Below are 24,090 nucleotides of genomic sequence, written 5' to 3'. Positions count from 1 at the left end.
CAGCGTCTCTCCGGAAACACACCCCTTCTATCGACGCAGGGGACTTTATTGCTCCGGAACTTCCGATAGAAAGAGGTTGGAAGCATATGCGCGAAAGCATTGCCCTGGCTCGTGGTTGCCCGAGGGGGTCGCGTGGCGGCGCGAGCAGACGATTTTCACGGCTACCGGACGTGTGCCCGTGACGTCGTGGCTGCCGCGGCTCCAACGAATGACAGCGTGTGGTGGCCTGCCGACGTCACGGGACTAGTGACGTCTATTTTCACGATTTCAGTTTCAAAAAAAGTCACTACGAGCACACCAATCGGACCGCGAACTCCAAAAAATAGGGTTTTTAAAAATTCATAATAAGTCGCCGGCTCAGTTCCGAAGACTCATACTTTGTGTGAATGCTTCTTAGCATCATTTCTAAGCAGTGAAAACATTTACAAGCGGCTTTTAATTCGTTGCATATTCCCTTTAAAGTTCGTTTCCCCGCGCGTTATAAAAGCGCGCATTTTCTTTCTGTGAGAATCAATTCTGAGACTGCGCGCAGGCAGCCTTTTCAGCCTCGAAGAGGCGGGTTTAGAGGACTATGGAGACGTATTTTTTGCGTGTTTTCTTCTTTCAAATGATGCATTAGACATTAGAATACATGGATCATTAGGTGGTTTTCGCCTAGGACCGCTAAATAATATATAATTGAATTTCTTCCTTCATGCTGTTTCAGTTTTGGTTTCATGAACTGACCGATGGTTGTAACGTTGGCTGATGTTAGGGCGACGTGATGCACAAAATACCGGAAATATAAGTGCTGATAGGTAGCTCTGACACAGTACACCATTAACCAACCTGCTTCAATAGCTAGAATTACAGTATCAGCTGTTATATTGCTGTTTTTTTTTTGTGACTCACGTGACCTGAACATCAACAACACGTTATAGTCATCGTTGAATTGAAACCGAAACAGCGTCAAGAAGAAGTGCAATTGTAAATTATTTAGCCGTCGTAAGCGAATACCGCGGGGTGCTCCGTGTATACCAATGTGCTTTGGAAGGAGAAAACGCAGGAGCAAAAATTTGGTGCCTACAGTCTTTAGACGATGATGTGGACTTGCACGCAGTAGCAGCAGCGGACGGATCTAAGTGCCGTCAATAACTGCTTTCCATCGAACTTGCAAGCGTTGTCGCCGATCGTGCCAAGCCTCGCATCGCCGGTGCTGTTTCACATCACCTGGGAGCGTATCAAGATTACCGGCCTATCACTGAACTTCGACTCAGCTGATCCAACGACGGGCGGTCGAGTTATAGGAAGAACACCGGGGACATCGCCACTTGCACGCAGCAGCCGCAGCAGCGGACGGATCTAAGTGCCGTCAATAACTGCTTTCCATCGAACTTGCAGGTTGGTAAAGTCTGTGCTTTATTCATTAATAACTTTGATACTTCCGCTGCTGCTGCTGTTGCTGCACTGATATATTCTCAATATGTCGGAATGTTTATCATGCCACGAAGAAATAGCTAGCGATGGATTGTCTATTACATGCATATCATGCCGACATACATATCATATTGGTGAATGTTCCAGTGTCAGTGCTAATCAATATCGCAAGAAGGCCGACTCTTTAAAGGGGCCCAGAAACACTATCTTAGTTGACTGTTCTGCCTGTTGATCGCATATAGTGAGTTAAAATAGGGCTATTAGCGTCGATAATGCCGCATATATTCCGTTTTTTTTTTATATTGTAATGCCCTCCCAAAGACAAATTCATGGCTCTGATGGTGTCCCCACACAGTGGCGGGTTTTAGCAGCGGATATGACATCACCTGGCACGAGCTTGATGATTGACAAACAGTAAATATACTGCAAATTGTGTGATTAAATAGAGACACATTTTGTCACCTGTCTGCGTTTTCCATTAGATAAACAAAAACAACTTGTTTGTCATAGATAAAAGCCCTGCAAAGCAAGTAAAATAAAAATACACCACCAGGGGCTCTGGCACGGAAACGACGCTGCCAGTCTCAGCAAGAACGAGTTGCAGAGAGCAGGCAACCATGGAATGCAAACTTCCGCGACGTGCTCTGGCAGGCCGTTTTGATTGGTTGCGCCAGGTGCCGTCATTGGGAGAGCGAAATAGGAGTGGGAAGCCCCGCCAAAATCGAGTTGAGGGCAGCGTTTTGTTTGCTTGTATTTTGAAATTTCTTCATTGAATAACTCCCGTTCCTGTGCATCGATTCCTGTCATTCTTTTTAGGTCAGCATCTGTGTGACATAAAGAATCCACCTGAAGTATAGCCGGTATTCCCCCAAGCAGTGTTTCGCAGCCCCTTTAAAGGCTAACTGGAACTGTAAGACTTGTGAAAATGCAAAGAAACGGAGTGGATCGACTTCCACAACGCCAGAAAATCCTAACCTTGAATCCAAGCTGAATGACATAAACGAAAAGCTTTCATTGCTTGTTCCACTAGTGGCTAAGGTTGAGGCGCTTTCTGAACTGATATCAAAGGTAGATGGAATTGAGGCGTCAATCGCACTTGTGCCTGATAAGTATGACAAAATTCTAGAAAAGATGGACGCTCACGACAAGAATGTTGCTGATATGCAAAAAAGAGTAGCAGCAATCGAGTCTGGCAACTTTCCTTACGTCAAAGACATGAAGCTTCAGCTGAATTATCTGGAGCAATACAGCCGTCGAAACAACCTTGAAATCCACGGCATGATCAAGGAAGATAATGAAAACTTCTTTGAGAAATTAAATGACCTAGCATGTAAACTGGATCTACCTGAACTGACGGATTCGAATTTAGAGTATGTCCACCGCGTGCCAGCAAGCCGGGTGTTAAGCTAGACGCCTATGGCGCCAGTGGCTAATTTCCCCCTACCGTGTCCGTCTGGAGGGGTTAGGAATGGCGACAGCGCGTCGCGCGCTTCGGACGCTGTTCAAGCCCGCGGGGATTGGAAAGAAAGACCGCGAACAGCCATGTCGGGGCCGCAAGGGGCCGACGACCGTTTCCCGTTGAAAGGAGATTCTGGGGAGTCAGTGAGGTCGGCGACTTCAGAAATAGCTAAGCAGTGGACTTACTGGCGCCTCTAGAGTCGGGCTCTGGCGAGCACTGGGCTCCGCCTACTTGTATGTGCAGTGCCACTGCAGCAGTATTGATTGGAATTGGGCGAGAGCCGGTTTATTAAAGCTCCGCCCAATTATCGAGGGGATAAAAACCGCTGCAAACAAAGAGTGGGAGGAGCGCGCCGAGTCCCAGTCTCGGCCGCTTTCTTACGGCCCTTCTTTTTAAAAGCCCTTTTTTTTAGCCCGCCTTTTTCTCCAAGTTCTTGTTTTGCTCCGTCTCCAATAAATCAGTTTTGTCTCAAGAAGTTTGGAATTGCTGCCCCAACCGGCAACGTGTCGCCGGACGAGCGGACGAAGTACCGCTGACCAACGTACGATCAGACCAACCGGCCATATCCGACTTTTCTTTAACTGGTGCCGTGACCAGGATAGTCCGAGCGGCTTTCTGCGAGCGGTTGGAGGCAGTACCTTCCGGAAGCCTGACGGGGCAACACCTTGGTGAAGAGTCCCGGAGACCAAGGTCCAAGTGAGGCGATACCCTTGCGAGGGGCCTTGGAGCCAAGACTTCACGACAGCGCCAAGGAGCGAGCGAAAGGAGACCGGCGGAGCGAAGTGCTGCGCCTTCGGCGGCACCTGCGGCGGCCGACTTCATCGGCCTGGGAGACGTGACGGGCCCGCTGTGAGCACCGGTGGGACTCCCACCATTCTGCCACCAGCTGGACGTGGAGAGCGGAAAGACTGAGGCACGGGTCCAGCCGCAACGCAACGCGAGCGAGAAGTCTGCGGAACACAGGCGGGCCCTTCCCCGTTTTCTCCGGGAACGCGATGTCAATCACTACCCGAGCACAGAAGCTGCGCGCGGGAGACCAAAACACTAGTGATGTGGACTCTGACGCGGAGGACTCGGAGAATGTGACGACTATGGATGGGCAAAGCAGTAGTAACCCATCGGCGTGTGAGAACGGCCAGGGCAACACGCACTTGAGGGAGAAGGAGCTCGGGATTGAAGCTCTTAGACTTAAAATCCAGCTTGAGACGCTTATTCAGAGAGGTCGGGGCATCCCGGGAAATGGCAGCCGAAGGGAAAAATTGGGTCGGCACGCAGATGATCTGAGGGCAGTTCTCGCGCCAATGCCACAGTCGGACGACCTCATTCCCGCCTGGTTTAAAAGCGCCGAAAATATAATGACCTGCGAGATCCCGACTGATGTCGCGGGGTCAATAATAATGCCCTTTCTCAATGAAAAAACTCGGGCACTCGTGGCTAACCAGTCGGTCGACAAGGTGATGAGTTTTGAGGAAATTCGGGAGCTAGTGCACACGGAGCTGAGATTAACAGCTGAAGAATATAAGCGTAGGTTTTACGCTTGTAGAAAAGAGGCAGAAAGCTGGGGGCAATTTGTCACTAAATTGGACGTAATGTTGGACTACTACCTGCGAAGTCGGAAGGTGAAAACTTTAGAGGACGTTCGTGCCCATCTGGTGGAGGTGCTGGCTTGCTATGCCCCCCAAGATGGAACCTGGTGCTCAGCCAACGCCCGTCGTGCTTCGCCAGCCCCGTGAGCCACCGACTTTTCGTGGAGAACCACACGTAGATGGGGAAGACTGGCTGGACATGTACGATCGTGTAGCAGCGCTGAACGCCTGGGACGACAGCGCAAAGCTTCGTAACGTTTATTTTGCATTGGACGGCTCCGCCAGAACGTGGTTCGAAAACCACGAATCTTCCCTCACGACCTGGGCGACCTTCAAGAAGCAACTACTGGCTACGTTCACTAGCGTCGTACGCAAGGAAAGAGTGGAGATCCTGCTGCAGTAGCGATTTCAACGCCCAAACGAGACCGTGACTGCGTATGTGGAAGATATGAAACGCCTTTTCAAGCGCTCCAACCCTGACATGAACGAAGAAAAGAAACTCTCCTTCCTAATGCGAGGCGTGAAGGAGCAACTCTTCGCTGGACTGATCCGGGATCCTCCAACAACCGTCGCCGAGTTTGAAGCTGAAGCTTCAACCATCGAAAAGACCCTGAACGCCCGGACCCGGCACTACAATCGACCACTTGAAGTACTGTCGGCGAGCTCCCCAGAAGATACCCCTGCAAGTGGAGGTAACCTTCGTGATCTCATACGCGAAATTGTTCGCGAAGAACTTCGCCGACTGCTGCCATCACCAACACAGCCGGCGCAGCAGACTCAGGTGGCGTCGTTCACGGACATCATCCGCGAAGAAGTACAGCATGCACTTGGCTCCCCGTCACAGACAACACCAACGGAAGTTGTAGCCATGAACTACGCCGCCGCACTACGCAGTCCTGCGCCTCGACGAGACCCCCCAAGCCCTCTTCGACGCGCACCAGCTCTACAAGAAGGACGGCCCCAAGCTCCTGCGCGCCCACATTACGACCGACGCAACAGCTTTAGAAAATGCGACGAGAGGCGGACTCCCGACAACCGCCCACTGTGTTTCCACTGTGGCCACGCCGGGCACATACTTCGCCAATGCCCGTACAGACGCATCGGGCTGCGAGGTTTCGCCATCGACGCCCCTCGACCGCTCCCTGGCCAGCGACCACAGGAAATTGACGACTACCTACGTAGAGGAGAGTACGTGTCTTCAAGCCGTTTTTCCCGCTCCCCGTCGCCGTCCACCGCACGATTTCCATCACCGGGCCGAAGCTACGCCGCGGCTGTCCGAGGAAGGTCCCCTAGCCCCCGTAGGGGAAACTAAACAAAGCAACCTGTGGAGGTCAGGTTGCTTGCCGAGGAAACGACGAAGATCCTCCAGCGACCACGCCGTATGAAGACTCCGCATCTACTACGCCGACGACGCATACAACAACCTCGAACACGACGCAAACCGCCTTCAAAACTACGCCGCCATCAAGAAAAGCTCCTACCACACGCGCCACCCGTGATTCACATACCCGACGAAGCCGTAGCCCGACGCCGAGGATGACGTGTAACTGCAGAGCCAGGACATCCGACTTAGAAGTGGTTCTCGACGGCCGGAAAGTCACCGCTCTAGTCGACACAGGAGCCGATTATTCGGTGATGAGCGGACCATTCGCTGCGCAGCTGAGGAAAGTAACGACCGCTTGGGACGGCCCACATATTCGCACCGCAGGGGGCCACCTCATTATGCCATCAGGACGATGCACAGCGCGAGTGACTCTCAAGGGACATACCTATCCGGCGACCTTCGTAGTGCTACGCCAATGTTCCCGCGAAGTGATCTTGGGCATGGATTTCCTCAATGAGCATCAGGCGATCATCGACCTGCGATCCAAGATGATCACACTTTCCACGGACGAGGCCATTCCGTCGATGAGAACTCCGGAACATCCTGTTGCACTTAGTGTCCTGGAGGAACAAGTGAGTGTCCCACCCCGCTCAAGTGTCATTGTCACCGTAGGCGCCACGGAAGCGAATAACACAGAGGCCATTATCGAGGGGAACATGCAGTTGCTTCTCGACCGAGGAATCGGCATCGCCAGAGGCATCGCACATTTCCGGAAAGGACAAGCCGAAGTACTCCTGACAAACTTCAGCGAAGAATACCGGCACGTTAACAGAGGAACGACGATTGCTTTCCTCGACGAAATATTCGACGTACGAGACTCATTCGCCCTCTCCGATCCATCCGTAGAAGATTCACCTGACCAAGAGAACTCGCCCAGTTTCGACATAAACCCAGCCCTGCCCCGGACCAGACAAGACCAGATCCGCAATCTCCTTCGGAGCTACAGCCAGTGCTTCTCGTCGTCGCCAAAATTCCGACAAACGCCAATTGCCAAACATCGCATTATAACCGACCAGCTCGCCCGACCTCTCCGCCAGAGCCCCTACCGAGTGTCGCAGCGAGAACGACAAGCCATCCGGGACCAAGTGGAAGAAATGCTACGCGACGACGTTATCCAGCCTTCAAAGAGCCCCTGGGCGGCACCTGTTGTTCTAGTGAGAAAGAAAGACTGTGCACTTCGATTCTGCGTTGATTACCGGCGCTTGAACAAGATCACAAAGAAGGACGTCTACCCCCTCCCTCGCATCGACGACACACTGGACCGGCTCTGCAATGACAGATATTTCTCATCGATGGACCTCAAGAGCGGCTACTGGCAAATTGAGGTTGATGAAAGAGATCGCGAGAAGACCGCATTCATCACTCCAGATGGCCTCTTCGAGTTCAAGGTGATGCCGTTTGGTCTCTGTTCCGCACCAGCGACATTTCAACGAGTAATGGATACAGTGCTGGCAGGCCTGCAGTGGCAGATTTGTCTGGTATATTTAGATGACGTCGTTGTCTTCGCCTCGAGCTTTGAGGAGCACCTGAAAAGGCTTCGAACAGTACTAGACGCAATCAAATCGTCCAGGCTAACCTTGAAAGCAGAGAAGTGCCACTTTGCCTATGAAGAGCTGCTGTTTCTAGGCCACATTGTTAGCAAGGAGGGAGTACGGCCAGACCCGCAGAAAACAGCTGCTATCGCAATGTTTCCGCCACCGGCCGATAAGAAAGCTGTGCGCAGATTCCTCGGACTGTGCGCGTATTACCGACGTTTCGTCAAAAACTTTTCGCGCATCGCCGAGCCACTGACCCACCTGACAAAGGCAGATGTGCCATTTAAATGGGAAGCGCCGCAAATAGAAGCCTTCAAGGAACTTCAGCGCCGTTTACAGACCCCACCGATCCTTGCGCACTTTGATGAAAACGCCGAGACTGAAATTCATACCGACGCAAGTAGTGTGGGCCTAGGCGCTATCCTCGTTCAGAAAATTGACGGAGTGTAGAAGGTCATCGCGTACGCTAGCCGTTCCCTGTCCAAAGCCGAAGCAAATTATTCGACAACAGAGAAGGAGTGCCTTGCCATCATCTGGGCTACGTCGAAATTCCGCCCCTACCTGTACGGACGACCGTTCAAGGTGGTCAGCGATCACCACGCACTGTGCTGGCTCGCCAGTTTGAAGGACCCCTCCGGCCGCCTCGCTCGATGGAGCCTACGGCTCCAGGAGTTTGATGTAACCGTCGTTTACAAGTCCGGACGCAAGCACTCTGACGCCGACTGCCTGTCACGAGCCCCTGTAGATGCACCGCCGCCGGACGACGATGAGGACGCCTTCCTGGGACCCATCAGCTCCAGCTCTTTTGTACAACAGCAACGCGCAGACCCCGACATAAAATGCCTCATCGAATACTTGGATGGCAAGGTTTCTTCACCCCCCGCCTCGTTCAAGCGAGGATTGTCTTCGTTCTGTTTACAGAACGATGTCCTCGTGAAGAAGAACTTTGCAGCGAACAAGACAGCCTACCTCCTTGTTGTACCTGTAAGTCTGCGCGGAGAAGTTCTTCAGGCCTCACACGGCGAGCCGACAGCTGGACACCTCGGGTTTTCTCGCACCCTCCGCCGCATTCAAGACAGTATTACTGGCCCCGACTGTCTGCCGATGTCGCACATTATGTGAAAAACCTGCCGAGATTGTCAGCGTCGAAAGACCCCTCCAACCCGACAAGCAGGATTTCTGAACCACATTGAACCCCCCTCAAGGCCCTTTCAGCAGATCGGCATGGACTTGCTTGGCCCGTTCCCGAAATCAACATCTGGAAATAAGTAGATCATTATAGCGACCGACTACCTGACCCGCTACGCCGAGGCAAAAGCCCTACCGAACGGAACAGCAGCAGAAGTCGCCAAATTTTTCGTGGAGAACATTCTTCTGCGACACGGCGCCCCCGATGTGCTCATCACTGACAGAGGAACAGCATTCACGGCGGAACTGACGCACGCCATCCTCCATTACAGCCAAACCAGCCACCGGAGAACAACTGCATACCACCCGCAGACCAACGGACTGACCGAGCGCCTCAACAAAACCATCGCCGATATGCTCGCCATGTATGTCGATGCCGAACACAAGACCTGGGACGTCATCTTGCCTTACGTAGTCTTCGCCTACAACACTGCAGTGCAGGAGACCACCCAGATGACGCCTTTCAGGCTCGTCCATGGCAGAAAGGCCACGACCACGCTGGACGCCATGCTACCGAACGTTAACGAGGAAGATAACGTCGACGTCGCCGCCTACCTACAACGCGCTGAAGAAGCCCGAGACTTGCCCGATTAAGTACCAAAGACCAGCAGAGGACCGACGCCACACGCTACAACCTACGAGGACGCAACGCGGAATACAAGCCAGGAGACCGAGTCTGGGTTTGGGCGCCCATTCGCCGCCGAGGATTGAGCGAAAAGCTTTTGCGACGCTATTTCGGCCCGTACAAGGTTCTTCGTCGGCTTGGTGAATTGGACTACGAAGTCGTACGACTTCGTAGAATAGAAAGCTACTCGTAATGCCGCGAATCTTTGTAGCGTTTGTTTGTTGTGTTTATTTGTTCATGCTTCAAGGCTGCCGGCACGCCGCTTTATCGCTTCGTTTGTGACGCAAGACGCGCCTAGAATTATCTAGATTGATCGCATCCAGGCGGACCCGATTCTACTTTGTGCCAGAAAGTTCTAGAACCTTCCACGCGTTATCTGGAAAGTTCGCTATCAGCTTTAAAAAGAGCACGGCCGACAGCGGCGGGCATTCTGTTCGACGACCGCCGAGCACGCTTGTTGCTACGCCGCAGCCGCCGAGTGATTGTTCTTTGCGGGCGCAAGTCAGCCCGAATAAAGCGTTTCGTTTCGAAGACGTTCTCGCTGTTTTCCTGTTCGCCGTACTGCAGGCACCACTACGTGACATCTGATCCATCGAGATAATTCTAGGCGCGTCTTGCGTCACAAACGAAGCGATAAAGCGGCGTGCCGGCAGCCTTGAAGCATGAACAAATAAACACAACAAACAGACGCTACAAAGATTCGCGGCAATATGATACGGGACGAAGGGTGCCGTCGTATTCCTGCAGAAGGATTGCCCCGGGACCAATGCCAGCAGCGGCCGTGCGGAGAATGAAATCCTGCGCCCTGACAATGGGTTTGGAAGCCCGTCAAAGGCCCCTCGGGTATGCACTGTACACATCTTGCGCGTTAGCTCGACTAAAAGCTGAGCCAGTTCAGCATAACCGGGAATGAGATTGCGGTAGCCAGACAGAGGAAAGACCGAACTTGCTTTCTGGTTTCGGGTCTCGCGGCATGTTGCAGTTTTGCCACAATAGCATCCACCGATCGTATCGCCCGAGGTACGACCGAGAAAAATGACACGGGTCGCACAGATCTCGCATTTTTGAGGACTGACAGTAAGACAAGCCACTCGAATGCGACAAAACAAGGTGAGCAAGTGTTGTTCCAAGGACGTCATTTATGTAGTGAACTTGGTGGGCTTGTAGTGGTGGGCTTGGAGGCTGTGCCATGGCAAAGACCACTAATCCGCTCTTCCTGACAATGCAGGTGCTTGTCACGATCATCGTCGCATTTCTGCCTGGCCTGACGACTGCACAGTCGGGTTCGTCATACCTACCGATTTATCTTGGCTGCGGCGGATTTGAGGCTGGCTGCGTCAACGTCACCGTTGCCGTCGACACGCCGCCACGGATCTGCCCAACCCTCGCTGCCTCCTGGATCGCCCCATCACAGTCGACATCATCATCTTCAACTATAAAACCGCTGCATCCGTCAACGACACTTCGTGGGCTTGGTGGCTGTGCCATGGCAAAGACCACTAATCCGCTCTTCCTGACAATGCAGGTTGGTGAACAATACAGCCTGTTTGCAAAGAAAACTAGTCACTACTTCTTAGTACAGCTACCAAGCCCACAGTGTCTGAGTGCTATCGTTGCCGATTTTGCCCGTTCTCTTCTGTTGTTGTTATCCGGTGATATTGAAACTAACCCCGGTCCTGATTCTGTCGCCATTCTTGCCGAGCTGCAAAAAATTTCAGCCAGTCAATCTCAACTCATCGCCGATGTGGGTGAACTAAAAAACCAACTACTGACGACAAACCAAACCATCTCCAATATGAACGAAAGAATGACTGATCTCGAGAACCACTACCAAACCCTAAAAACTTTACAAACAGACCTTGATACTGTCCGAACTAACGCCGCCCAGACAGCCTGCTTAGTCTCTGCACTAGAAACACGCCTAGACGACGCCGAAAATCGATCGCGGTGGAATAATCTAATATTTTATGGCCCTGAAGACACTAATTACGACCGAAGCATATGCTGAGGCTGAAGAAATAATTATTCGTCACTGCCAGGATCGCCTTAACATATCAATCGACCCTAAAGAAATAGAACGCGCACATCGCCTTGGACGCCACTCTGACGACCGCTGCCGACCAATAATAACCGAATTCACGTCCTACAAAACCAAAGACAATATTCTGTCAAATGCCCGGAAACTAAAGAACACATCCTACAGCATCGGCGAAGACTTCTCTCGTTCTGTCCAAACCGCGCGTAGCCACCTTGTAGCATTCGCCAAATAAAAAAAAGCTGAATTTTCACTTCGCTACAAGACATTACACATTGGTACTAAGCGTTACATGTACGATATCTCATCGCAGATGGTTAAAGAGATACCATAGCGGTCACCTCCCCCAAATGTAATCAATACCCGTCCCCGTACTTTACCAAGTAATCATCTTTCGTTCTCTGTAACCTACACTAATATTCGCAGTCTTATGCCGAAACGAGAACGCGTGTCTAGCTTAGTCACATCATCTAACAGCAGCATGCTCTTATTAACTGAAACCTGGCTTACTAATGATATCACTGATGCTGAAGTTATTGCCGATTTGCCAAATTTTTCAGTTTATCGAAAGGACCGCACAGATTCTCGAGGGGGTGGCGTACTGATCGCTGCTGGACCGAAATTATCTTGTTCACCCATCCGTCTCCCATCCAACTTAGAGATACTGTGGCTTTTGTGCCGTACTTCACCGCATTCAGTCATAATCGGCGTGTGTTATAGGCCTCCGCATGCTAGCCCAAACTTTTCTCGTGAACTCAACAATATGCTAAACCAGCTCATGACATCTTATCCGAACGCGCATATTCTTCTGTTTGGTGATTTTAATTATCCAGGAATAAACTGGCTCAACCGTTCTCATTCACATCCAATCGGTGCAGAATCAAGAGATTTTCTAGATGTTTGTTTGAACTTTAATCTCTACCAACTAGTAACCAGCCCACCACGCATCGCAGGCGATTCGAGCAACATTTTAGACTTAATACTAAGCTCTCATCCTGACAGTTTGCCATCCATTACATACTTAGAGCCCATTAGCGACCATAAAGTCATTCAAGCAGATTTTTCCTTCCGCACCGAGCGCCATGAAACACAAAAGAAAACAATCACCCTGTATGACAAGGGTAACTACAATGCCATTTATCATGAACTGAGCATTTTTTTCCCACTCTTCGAAGCCGGTTATAACCAGAGATCTGTTAACGAGAATTGGCTAATATTTGAAGATAAACTCCATGAACTAACACAAAAATTTATCCCTAGAAAAACTTTTCGTGAAAATCGCTCTAAACCCTGGTTTTCTAAGACACTAAAAAGACTCGAGAATAAAAAGAAGCGGCTTTTTCGCGCTGCAAAACTTAAAAGCAATTCCGAAGCGTGGGAGAAATACTTTTCAGCCGAAAAAGAATACTGCACTTCCGTCACCAACGCTAAATACTCATTTTTTAACAGCAAACGCATGCGATAACGCCCAAAAATTTTGGCGCGTCATCAATCCCGCACCATCACACTCAATCACTCTCACTCATGCATCCGGTATTCAAGCCTCCGACACAGAATGCGCTAACATCTTCAATACGGCGTTCTCGTCAGTTTTCACCCAGGAGCGCAACCCGTCTCCAAGAATAGCTCCTACTAATGCCACCTCACCGATGGACGCAATAACTTCTTCTTCAACTGGCATCTCGTCTTTAATTGAGAAAATGAAACTTTCCTTCTCAGCCGGCATCGACAAGATAAACACTAAACTACTAAAAAACACGAAATGTATCAGTGCAGTGTATCTTGAATTATTGTTTTCGCAATCACTCTCTACAGGTCTCATTCCGGAAAACTGGAAAGTTCGGAAGGTCGTTCCACTCTACAAATCAGGTGACAAAAATTCCCCTCTAAACTACCGTCCTATTTCTCTAACTAGCGTCCCCTGCAAGATCATGGAACATGTCATATACTCTCAGGTAATGGACTTCTTAGACGCTAACAATTTCTTCCATCCATCCCAGCACGGTTTCCGCAAGGGGTATTTATGCGAAACACAACTAGCCATGTTCCTCAACGACTTAGATGCTGACCTGGACGCTAACCTTCAAGTTGACGCCATCTTTCTGGATTACGCTAAAGCATTTGATAAAGTTCCACATCAACGTTTAATACAAAAGCTTTCTATTCTAAACCTACATCCTAACGTGCTAAACTGGAGCAAGGCCTTCTTAACAAATCGCTTTCAGTCAGTCATTGTAAAAAGTTGGAGGTTCATCAAGGTTAAGCCCCAGTGGATGCGAAGCAGCCTTCGTTTTGCATTCTTATTATTAACGTCCTTAGCGTTTGGAGGCATCTTGACCGCATACACGCCCGGCGCAAAGACGCCGGCGCGGTTGCAGGCACAGACTGACGCGACGGCGGGCGCGCGCCGCTTCATCCCTGGCGTGACGTCACATATCACGTGATGCAGCGATGGTGGCGCCGCCGCCGCGTCGCGCGCGACGGCGCGAACCGAAGCGTGGAGGCCTCCGCCGGGCGACGTCCGACGGCGCGATATGAGGCCCCATCTTCAGACGGTGTGACGTCATCACGCGACGTCGCATCATGTGATCTCACTTCAAGGTCAATGGTGGCCACCGCCGGGCGTCGCGCGAAGGCCCGAAACCTACGTTAATATGCTTCGCATAATAACTAGGGGTGTGCGAATATTCGAAATTTTCGAATATAGTTCGAATATTAGATTTTTGCTATTCGTATTCGATTCGAAATCTAAGTATTCGTGTTGTTTCGATTATTCGATCCCATGCGAATATTCGTATTTAGCCGAATATTTTATTGCGAGCACCGGCGTAGATTTCGGTGCGCACTCAAAAAGTCCAAAACTCCAAAAATCCAAAACTCAAAAATCGAAAACTCCAATCGACATAGACATAACAGCATGGCGACGTCCAGAGCCATGAGTAATGTTAGGCCATGCAGTAGCTGACTGTGCTTGTGAGCTTCTTTGTGGCTATACCTGCGAAGCTGGTATAGTCAAAGCTGTGCACGAAGTACCTCGCAATACCTGCCACTTCAGTGCCATGCGAGAGGGAATTACCTGTCTCTGGAGAAGTCGTTTCAGCTAGAAGGGAACGATGATGATGATCTTAATTCCTGACCATGTGGAGCAGCTGGTTTTCCTTCACAATAACCTTTAATGTTCATCCCAGCAACACGCTTTTGCGCTGATGGCACGCTAGATTCAATCAGTGCTGTGCACTAGCCATTTTGTGCGAAAATTCTACTCTTCTAAGAATAATGTTCTAGACTTCGATACATTCTGTGCAGGCACACACACCTTTTGTGTTCATTTACTTATTGATAGTTGAGCTGTGATGTTCTTGGATGCTCAAATAAATGTTTTGCAGTGGTTAAATGCGTCTTTCCTTGATTATTCGATTCGATATTCGGAACTAAGTATTCGTATTCGATTCGTATTCGAAAAATTTGATATTCGCACACCCCTAATAATAACCAGTCTTCCAACCCTCTCCCTGTAACATCCGGCGTCCCACAAGGCTCCGTTCTTGCACCCCTATTGTTTTTAATATATATTAACGATCTCCCACAGTATGCATCCTGCCAAATTCGAATGTTCGCTGACGACTGCGTAATTTACCGCCAAGTAACAAACATAACTGATCAAGAAGCCCTCCAGCAGGACCTTAACCAAATTGAACAGTGGTGCGCAGATTGGCTTATGACCCTCAACCCTAGCAAATGCAAGCTTATTTCCATCACCCGTCGCAAAAAGAGTCATGCCTTCCAATACAAAATTGCTAACGAGTCCGTAGAATCTGTATCATCTTTCAAATACTTAGGCGTCACATTATCTAATGACCTAACATGGAATGCACATGTTGCTAAGGTGATATCATCTGCTAACAAAACTCTGGGTTTTCTTAAACGTCACCTTCGCCTCACCTCACATCACGTGAAATTGCTCGCCTGCAAGTCACTCATTAGACCTAAACTTGAATATGCATCCGCCATATGGGACCCGCATCATATTAACCTCGTAAACGATCTAGAAGCCGTTCAAAACCGCGCTACAAGGTCCATTCATTCTTCTTACTCCTACGACGTCAGTGTTTCAGCCCTAGAAACCAAATCAGCACTATCGCCTCTTTCCGTTCGTCGTCGCATAGCCACGCTATCACTGTACCACAAGTTCTTTTACTCATCACTTAACCGTGCCCCTTACATCACGCCAGCATTATACATTTCTCACCGCACTAGCCACACACTTCAAGTTTTTCGCCCACGTGCCCGAACTGTTACTTTTTCAGCCTCCTTCTTCCCACGTGCAGCTAAAGATTGGAACGGCCTTCCCCAGCATATCGTCGACATCATCTGTCCTTCATCATTTGCTAGCAATCTAAACAACATCTTTTGATCACAAATAGCATTGTCTTGTACATGTTCTGCTCATCCCGCCCCTATACCCCGCGAGGGGTCTTTCAGGTAATGAACTTCATTTGGGAAGTCTGCCATCTCATAAGGCGGGTAAAAATAACAAACGAGGTCTTGATCCCAAAAGGCATTGTCACGACGCGACTAGCATAGCGTACGTCGTGGTAAAGAGTGTGAGGAGTGCCGCCGTAGGGGAGCAGGGGAATGCGCCGACAAAAGGGGATGGACTGAAAACGGCGCCGCGTGCGAGTTTCTCGGCCTCAGCGAGTGAGGAACGGTTTCTTCTCGGAAGTCGGCTCGAAACACGAGACGACGACAGGACGGCTCGGGTGGACTGGCGCTGTGCTTGTTTTCGATCTTGCTAGCTAGCCAGAGCTAGCTAGCCAGAGAACAGTGGCGCGTGTGTTTTAAATTCTGTTTGTTTCTTCTCGTTGTAGTATCCTGTAGTAAGCCATGGCGGCTTACAGCGAGGCCTGCGTTTTATACTGTGTAGTCTTTTGCGTTGTGACATCTTAAGTCCAAACGATGGCGGGAAAGTCATTTATTTTTATTTATTTATTAAGGAACCCAGAGCGCCGTGGCATTACAGTGGGGGGGGGGGGGGGGGGGGGGAGGTAGGGAATGTACAAAAAAGAAGCACACATGACACTTCCGCTCGCAGGCAGAGTTACAAGCATAAAGCGTTCGCCACGTACATCTCACTTCAAAAGAACACATCACAATCGCATCACATCATTAAAGAACGAAAGAACGCATCATTTGATGTCACACTCACAACATCGCTCGGTAGTCTGTTCCATTCTCTAATCGTTTTCGCTCCGCCGCGGTGGCTCAGTGGCTACGGCGCTCGGCTGCTGGCCCGAAAGACGCGGGTTCGATCCCGGCCGCGGCGGCTGAATTTCTTGAAGGCGAAATTCTAGAGGCCCGTGTGCTGTGCGATGTCAGTGCATGTTAAAGAACCCCGGATGGTCGAAATTTCCGGAGCCCTTCACTACGGCGTCTCTGATAGCCTCAGTCGCTTTGGGACGTGAAACCCCAATAAAGCAACCAATCTAATCGTTTTCGAAAAAAAAAAAGACATTTTGAACGATTCAGTTTTCGCCGCGAGTTCGCGGACTTTAAAAACATGGTCAACACGGTTGGATCTATAAAAAGGCTCCTGCACATACCTTTCGCGTTCAACCCGAACAGTTGAATAATAAACAGCATGAAATAGCTTCAGACGCAACTTCTTTCGGCGCGTGTCAAGCAATTCCCAGTTGAGTGCATCCTTCGTACGCGATGCACTGTAACGAGCCCCGCGTGTGCCAGACACGAAACGAGAGGCAATGTTCTGCACCCTCTCCAACTTATCTTTATCTCTAGCAGTAGGCGGGTCCCAGACAGTGCACGCGTAGTTCAGAACCGACCTGACATAAGTCTTGAATAAAATGTCACGACATGACAGTGGAGAAGTGTTTGCATTTCGGCGAAGGAATCCCAAGTTTCTGCATGCTTTAGCAGAGATATAATCGACGTGACGGCGCCAGCTCAAATCAGGAGTAAAATAAACGCCTAGATATTTAAATTCGAATACCTGTTCTAACATTATGTTCCTAATAACATATGAATACACATCAGGATTTTTCTTGAAAACTTCATATGGACAGTCTTGGACAAATTCAAATTCATATTCCATTTAACGCACCACTCTGAGATTCTGTTCAAGTCTTCCTGGAACATTTCAACATCTCGATCACTAGTGACAACACTATAAAGAACGCAGTCATCCGCAAATAACCGCATTTGAGATACTATTCCGTCACCAATGTCATTCACGTACAGCAGGGACAACAGTGGTCCCAACACGGAGCCCTGGGGAACACCAGACACAACCTGCACTCTTTGAGACTCGGCGCCATTCATAACCACGAACTGCTTCCGTAAACGTAGGTAATCTTTTACCCATGATATCACTTGAGGGCTAATATTGTAAAAAGACATTTTTTGAATTATTAAAGAATCCGTGACAGTATCAAAGGCCTTTTTAAAGTCCAAAAACACGCAGTCCACGCTAAGTCGCCTGTCTAGTGCCTCAGACAGATCGTGCGCAAATTCAGTCAGCTGCGTAGTATACGATAGGCCCCTTCGAAAACCATGCTGACGAGGATTAAACAATGAATGAGCGTCCATATGTGCTGCTATACTGGTGAACAAAATATGTTCGAGTGTCTTGCACGCAACTGAAGTTAGAGATACTGGTCTATAAATTGATACAGTGTTTATAATTTGTATAATTTGTCTATAATTTGTAGATTGGCACAACACTTGCAATTTTCCAGTCATCTGGAAGGCAGGATTCTTCAAGCGATTTTTCAAAAATGATCTTTAAGTAGGGTGCAACCGACTCAGCACACAGTTTGTAGAATTTGTTTGGCTAGTCATCAGGACAACCAGCCTTAGCAATCTTCAGATTCTGCAACAGAGACTGTATACCGTTGATGCTGATCACAACATCATCCATAACACTCGCCACTGGCTGGAAACTCGGGGTATTCATATCAGCATGTTCGATTTCAGAGCTGAAAACAGAGCTGAAATATTTATTAAAGAACTCAGCTTTTTGTGCATCATCATCAACAAAGGTGTCACCAGAAACAAGAGGTGGTATAGTTACAGAGTCTTTTCCATTTCTCTTTACATGTTGCCAAAATTCCTTTGGATTTTCTTTTAATTTCGTCGCCATTGAAATGCCAAATGAATTATTTGCAGCTGCCACAGCAACTTTCATTCTTCCGGCAATTTCCTGCAGCTTGAACCAATTCTCACGCGTCGGATTTCCTTTAAATTTAACGTAAACACGTTGCCTTTTGCGCGTAAGACTGCGTAGCTCCCGAGTAACAATGGTTTGCAGCCGCCGCGGTGGCTCAGTGGCTATGGTGCTCGGCTGCTGGCCCGAAAGACGCGGGTTCGATCCCGGCCGCGGCGGTTGAATTTCTTTGGAGGAGAAATTCGAGGCCTGTGTACTGTGCGATGTCAGTGCACGTTAAAGAACCCCAGGTGGTCGAAATTTCCGGAGCCCTCCACTACGGCGTCTCTCATAGCCTTAGTCGCTTTGGGACGTTAAACCCCATAAACCATAAACCATAACAATGGTTTGCTTTTACTCCTCCTTTTCATTAATATCCATGCCGGAACAAAGCACTGCCTCAGTTCAAACATCTTATCCTTAAATCTAGACCATAATTCAACCGCTCCAGAGTTATCGGCATGCGTTTCAAAGATCGTTCGGTACTTATTCAACTCTTTATCTCCCTTACGTTTGCTTTTTCATAGTTATATACTCGCCTATGTGATGTACCAGCTCTCCTTACATGTTCAACTTTCATTTCACAAAGGACAGCACTGTGATCGCTTATTCCAGGTAGCACCTGAGTGGAATTGACGAATTCAGGTTGATTTGAGAACAACAAATCTAAGATGTGATCCCCACGTGTCGGTTCCAGAACCGTTTGACGCAATGCATAAAGTTCAACCAAGAAGAAGAAGGCAGAACACCGACCAAAATAAAAATGAACACTTTAAACGACGTTTCGGCTCCCACACGGGAGCCTTGTTCACAAAAAGGTACAGACGTGAAAAGGCTGGCTATTTATGCTTTAAAATGTGCCCCAGGCAGCGGGCGTATGCACTAGGAAGTGCCCCGTCAGTGCGATTAAGAGTGTGTTCGGTTGTCTGAATGATTAAGGATTCCAGATATAGGCGGCTTTTGAGATTCTTTTCTGTTTTTAAAATGCGCGCATTGCTCCAATCTATGTGATGCTGCCTGCTTTCAGAATGTTCGGCGAGTGCATTTGACGAAGCTTTCTTGTTTTCAACATCATACTGGTGTTGTTTCAATCGTTTAACAAAGTTTCCACTTTCACCCACAGCCGCCGCGGTGGCTCAGTGGCTATGGTGCTCGGCTGCTGGCCCGAAAGACGCGGGTTCGATCCCGGCCGCGGCGGCTGAATTTCTTTGGAGGAAAAATTCGAGGCCCGTGTACTGTGCGATGTCAGTGCACGTTAAAGAACCCCAGGTGGTCGAAATTTCCGGAGCCCTCCACTACGGCGTCTCTCATAGCCTTAGTCGCTTTAGGACGTTAAACCCCATAAAACAAATAAACTTTCACCCACATACACATGGTGACAGTCTCTACACGGTATACTGTACACTACGCCCGGAACCTTTTCCTTTGGCAGGCAGTCTTTTACGTTGACGAGAGTTTGCCGCAACTTTTTCGCCGGCACATGTGACACCTCGACGTCGTAAGAACGCAGGATGCGCGCCAAGGTCTCGCTGATCCCGGGTACATATGGCACAGGTGCACGTTTTTTGGCGGCTGGGCCACTGTCAGATCGCGGGGGTCGCAACAGTTTGCGTTCCACAGCGTTGACGAAAGGCAACGGGTAGCCACATTCGGAGAGGTCCTTGCGAACTCTTTGACGGTCGGCTTTGGCGTCCTCTGGCTCTGTGCAGATGCGGTCTGCTCGACGAAAAAGCGAGGCAACCACTGATCTCTTGTGAGAGGCTGGGTGACGGGAGTTAAAGTGAAGATAGCGGCCAGTATGAGTGCTCTTTCTGTACACTTTGAATGAGAGTGCGGATTGGCTTCGTTTCACTAAGACGTCCAAAAATGGAAGCTGTCCATTCTTTTCTTTTTCGACTGTGAACTGGATGGCTCCTTCGATGCTGTTAAGATGCGCTGTGAAATCAAGTAAAGCATCCTTCTTGATAATAGAAAAACAGTCATCGACGTACCGCACAAAAATCTTTGGTTGTGGGCTGAATGAATCTAGTGCGCGGCTTTCCAGCCATTCCATTGTTAGGTTTGCAGCGGTAACAGAAACTGAAGCGCCCATGGCTGTGCCGTGAACTTGTTTGTAAAACACATGGTCGAAAGTAAAATAAGTGTTACTCAGGCAGAAATGCAGGAGTCGCCTGAGGTCCGGTACATCGATTGGCGACCTGCCAGACAAAGTGGCATCAGATTCCAGGGCTGCCGCGCAAACTTCGACTGCTAAGTCAATTGGAACGCTCGTGAAGAGCGACTTGACATCAAAAGAGACCATCATGTCACAGTCGTCAAGACGCACGTTTCGAACTTTTTCTATAAAATCAGCAGAATGACGCACATTGGTGGGGGTTCTTCCGACGAGCGGAGCCAGTATGCGATGCAGGAAGCCGGAGAGCTTGTAGAGGGGTGAACGGGTGAAAACTACGATAGGCCTCATTGGAACATCGGTTTTGTGTATCTTAGGAAGGCCATACAACGCCGGAGCTAAGCCATTGTGACATAGTAGCGCGAAGTAGAGGGACTTGTGCTGGGGTGGCACCACTCGAAAGACGTCCGATAGAAGCTTTTGCAACTGTGTCTGTATCTTTGCCGTTGGGTCCTTCTTGAGACGCACGTAAGTGCTCTGGTCATTCAGCAAGGCCAGCATTTTGCTCTTGTAGTCGACCTTGTCGAGAAGAACAGTGGAATTTCCTTTGTCAGCTGATAGAATGACCAAATCGGCATTAGCCTGGAGTTGCTTGATTGCGTTGCGCTGAGCTGAAGAGAGTGTCGAGGAGGCCTCAGTTCTGTTACCGCTGCAAACCTAACAATGGAATGGCTGGAAAGCCGCGCACTAGATTCATTCAGCCCACAACCAAAACTTTTTGTGCGGTACGTCGATGACTGTTTTTCTATTATCAAGAAGGATGCTTTACTTGATTTCACAGCGCATCTTAACAGCATCGAAGGAGCCATCCAGTTCACAGTCGAAAAAGAAGAGAATGGACAGCTTCCATTTTTGGACGTCTTAGTGAAACGAAGCCAATCCGCACTCTCATTCAAAGTGTACAGAAAGAGCACTCATACTGGCCGCTATCTTCACTTTAACTCCCGTCACCCAGCCTCTCACAAGAGATCAGTGGTTGCCTCGCTTTTTCGTCGAGCAGACCGCATCTGCACAGAGCCAGAGGACGCCAAAGCCGACCGTCAAAGAGTTCGCAAGGACCTCTCCGAATGTGGCTACCCGTTGCCTTTCGTCAACGCTGTGGAACGCAAACTGTTGCGACCCCCGCGATCTGACAGTGGCCCAGCCGCCAAAAAACGTGCACCTGTGCCATATGTACCCGGGATCAGCGAGACCTTGGCGCGCATCCTGCGTTCTTACGACGTCGAGGTGTCACATGTGCCGGCGAAAAAGTTGCGGCAAACTCTCGTCAACGTGAAAGACTGCCTGCCAAAGGAAAAGGTTCCGGGCGTAGTGTACAGTATACCGTGTAGAGACTGTCACCATGTGTATGTGGGTGAAAGTGGAAACTTTGTTAAAAGATTGAAACAACACCAGTATGATGTTGAAAACAAGAAAGCTTCGTCAAATGCACTCGCCGAACATTCTGAAAGCAGGCAGCATGACATAGATTGGAGCGATGCGCACATTTTAAAAACAGAAAATAATCTCAAAAGCCGCCTATATCTGGAATCCTTAATCATTCAGACAACCGAAAACACTCTTAATCGCACTGACGGGGCACTTCCTAGTGCATACGCCCGCTGCCTAGGGCACATTTTAAAGCATAAATAGCCAGCATTTTCACGTCTGTACCTTTTTGTGAACAAGGCTCCCGTGTGGGAGCCGAAACATCGTTTAAAGTATTCATTTTTATTTTGGTCGGTGTTCTGCCTTCTCCTTCATGTGCACCCCCGACAAGACGGGTTTCCGTCCAAGCCTCGACTTCAAAGTTCAACCAAGTTGATCAGTTGTTGGCAGGAGTGACTCGTAAAGGACTGGAAGTGAGGTTGATGAGTCCAGTTAATGCTAGGCAGATTGAAATCACCTCCGGTCACCATAAAATCTGTTTGAATTGCGTCAACTGTCCCCGCCAGCTGCGCAAACACATCAACTGATGAATCAGGCGGGCGGTAGAACGAACACACAGTTATAACTTTGTTGTTATTAAGCACCAGTTTACACCATACAGCTTCACATTCATCGGCAACATTTATTTGGTAAGAAGAAATTGTAGCATCCACAAGAATAAATACACCTCCTCCATGCAAGTGTCTGTCCTTTCTATAACATTTAAAGCAATCTGGGAATACTTCACCATCTGCAATTTCATTTGCTAACCATGATTCAGTGCCGAGAATAACAGATGGCTTCACCATATTGTCGCGGAAGACAGGGCGACACGCCGCTAACCAGCAGAACACGGCAGCCAGCCAGCGCGAGACACTTGAACGTCTTCCTCGACAAGCGCCACCTGAGAACACCAGGTGGCATTACTCCCCCTCCCCCCCAAAAAGAAAAAAATATAAAAGCGAGGCTGGAGCACGAGCAATGAAAGGGAAAAAAAAACAGCACAAGCATACAAAAAATGTACAAGGGAGGTGGGCGAAGGTGTCCCACGCGACAACTAGCGGAACACTGAGCGTACTGCCCATCACCGCGTGAAGTACGGCTTGATGCGGACTACGTGCACAACCTCAGAGCGGGGTGGGCGACGCTGAGGCTGCACAGTCCCGCCAGGAAGAACTTCGTAGGTCACTTCTGTTTAAAATTTCACCAGCGCTGCGACTACGAACAAGAACAGAGAAGGAAGACAAGGACAAGCGCTTGTCCTTGTCTTCCTTCTCTGTTCTTGTTCCTAGTCGCAGCGCTGGTGAAATTTTAAAGATGTACCAACTAGCTCAAACCACCATTTTGCTCCAGTCACTTCTGTTACGCGGCGCAAAACTCGGTAAGGCCCAAAGTAACGGCACATCAGTTTTTCAGACAAGCCTGGGCGGCGTACCGGGGTCCACACCCAAACTTGGTCACCGGGACGGTATTCGACGTGCCGATGACGGAGGTTGTAGCGGCGCGCATCCGTGCTCTGCTGCCGCTGAATGTGGAGACGGGCAAGTTGACGTGCTTCCTCGGCGCGCTAAGCGAACTGCTCGGCGTCTGGCGTGAGTGGGTGGTCATCAGTGCAGCATGGAAGTGTTGAAGATTTGCGGAGTCGCAGCGGAACACCAGAGCAAGATGACCAGCGTGGCAGGCTTCTAGTTCCGAACAGCCGGTGCCGGGCGTGCGCTTCGAGCACGCGCTGTCCATCTTTATTTTCCTCTATCGCGGGAGCGCCGATCTCAGCGCCTGCGCGTCGCCGGGCGCTATAAAAGCATGGCATCCAGCATCGTCTGAACGTCACGTCCGTAGACCAGACGAAATGGTGTAAAGCGGGTCGTCTCCTCGGTGGCCGTGTTGTAGGCGTATGTGACGTACGGGAGAATCTCGTCCCAGGTTTTGTGCTGCGAGTCTATGTACATTGCGATCATGTCGGCGATCGTTCTGTTGAGTCTCTCTGTGAGCCCGTTAGTCTGTGGGTGATAGGCAGTAGTTTTGCGATGACTCGTGTGACTGAGCTCGAACACGTCGCGCAT

The 24,090-nt window shown here is 49.6% G+C and overlaps 2 protein-coding genes and 1 pseudogene across 6 annotated transcripts in view; 2 read left to right on the top strand and 1 right to left on the bottom strand.

Annotated features, from left to right (window-relative positions):
- RhoBTB (Rho-related BTB domain containing) overlaps positions 1-24,090 on the bottom strand; it is a 451,872-nt gene that overhangs the window by 21,070 nt on the left and 406,712 nt on the right. The window lies entirely within an intron of this gene.
- On the top strand, positions 10,383-12,352 carry LOC149349259 (uncharacterized; annotated as a pseudogene).
- LOC149349258 (uncharacterized) lies at positions 21,284-22,594 on the top strand. The gene is made up of 2 exons (XM_089579381.1): positions 21,284-22,101; positions 22,555-22,594. The coding sequence occupies exons 1-2, from the start codon at positions 21,284-21,286 to the stop codon at positions 22,592-22,594; spliced, it is 858 nt and encodes a 285-aa protein (XP_089435507.1).

The sequence above is a fragment of the Amblyomma mixtum genome, chromosome 3 (assembly GCF_055824585.1).
Source record: "Amblyomma mixtum isolate Tamu chromosome 3, ASM5582458v1, whole genome shotgun sequence".
Taxonomy (NCBI): Eukaryota; Metazoa; Arthropoda; class Arachnida; order Ixodida; family Ixodidae; genus Amblyomma; species Amblyomma mixtum.
The sequence above is the reverse complement of the archived record's forward strand: the minus strand, read 5'-3'. Positions and strand labels throughout refer to the sequence as shown.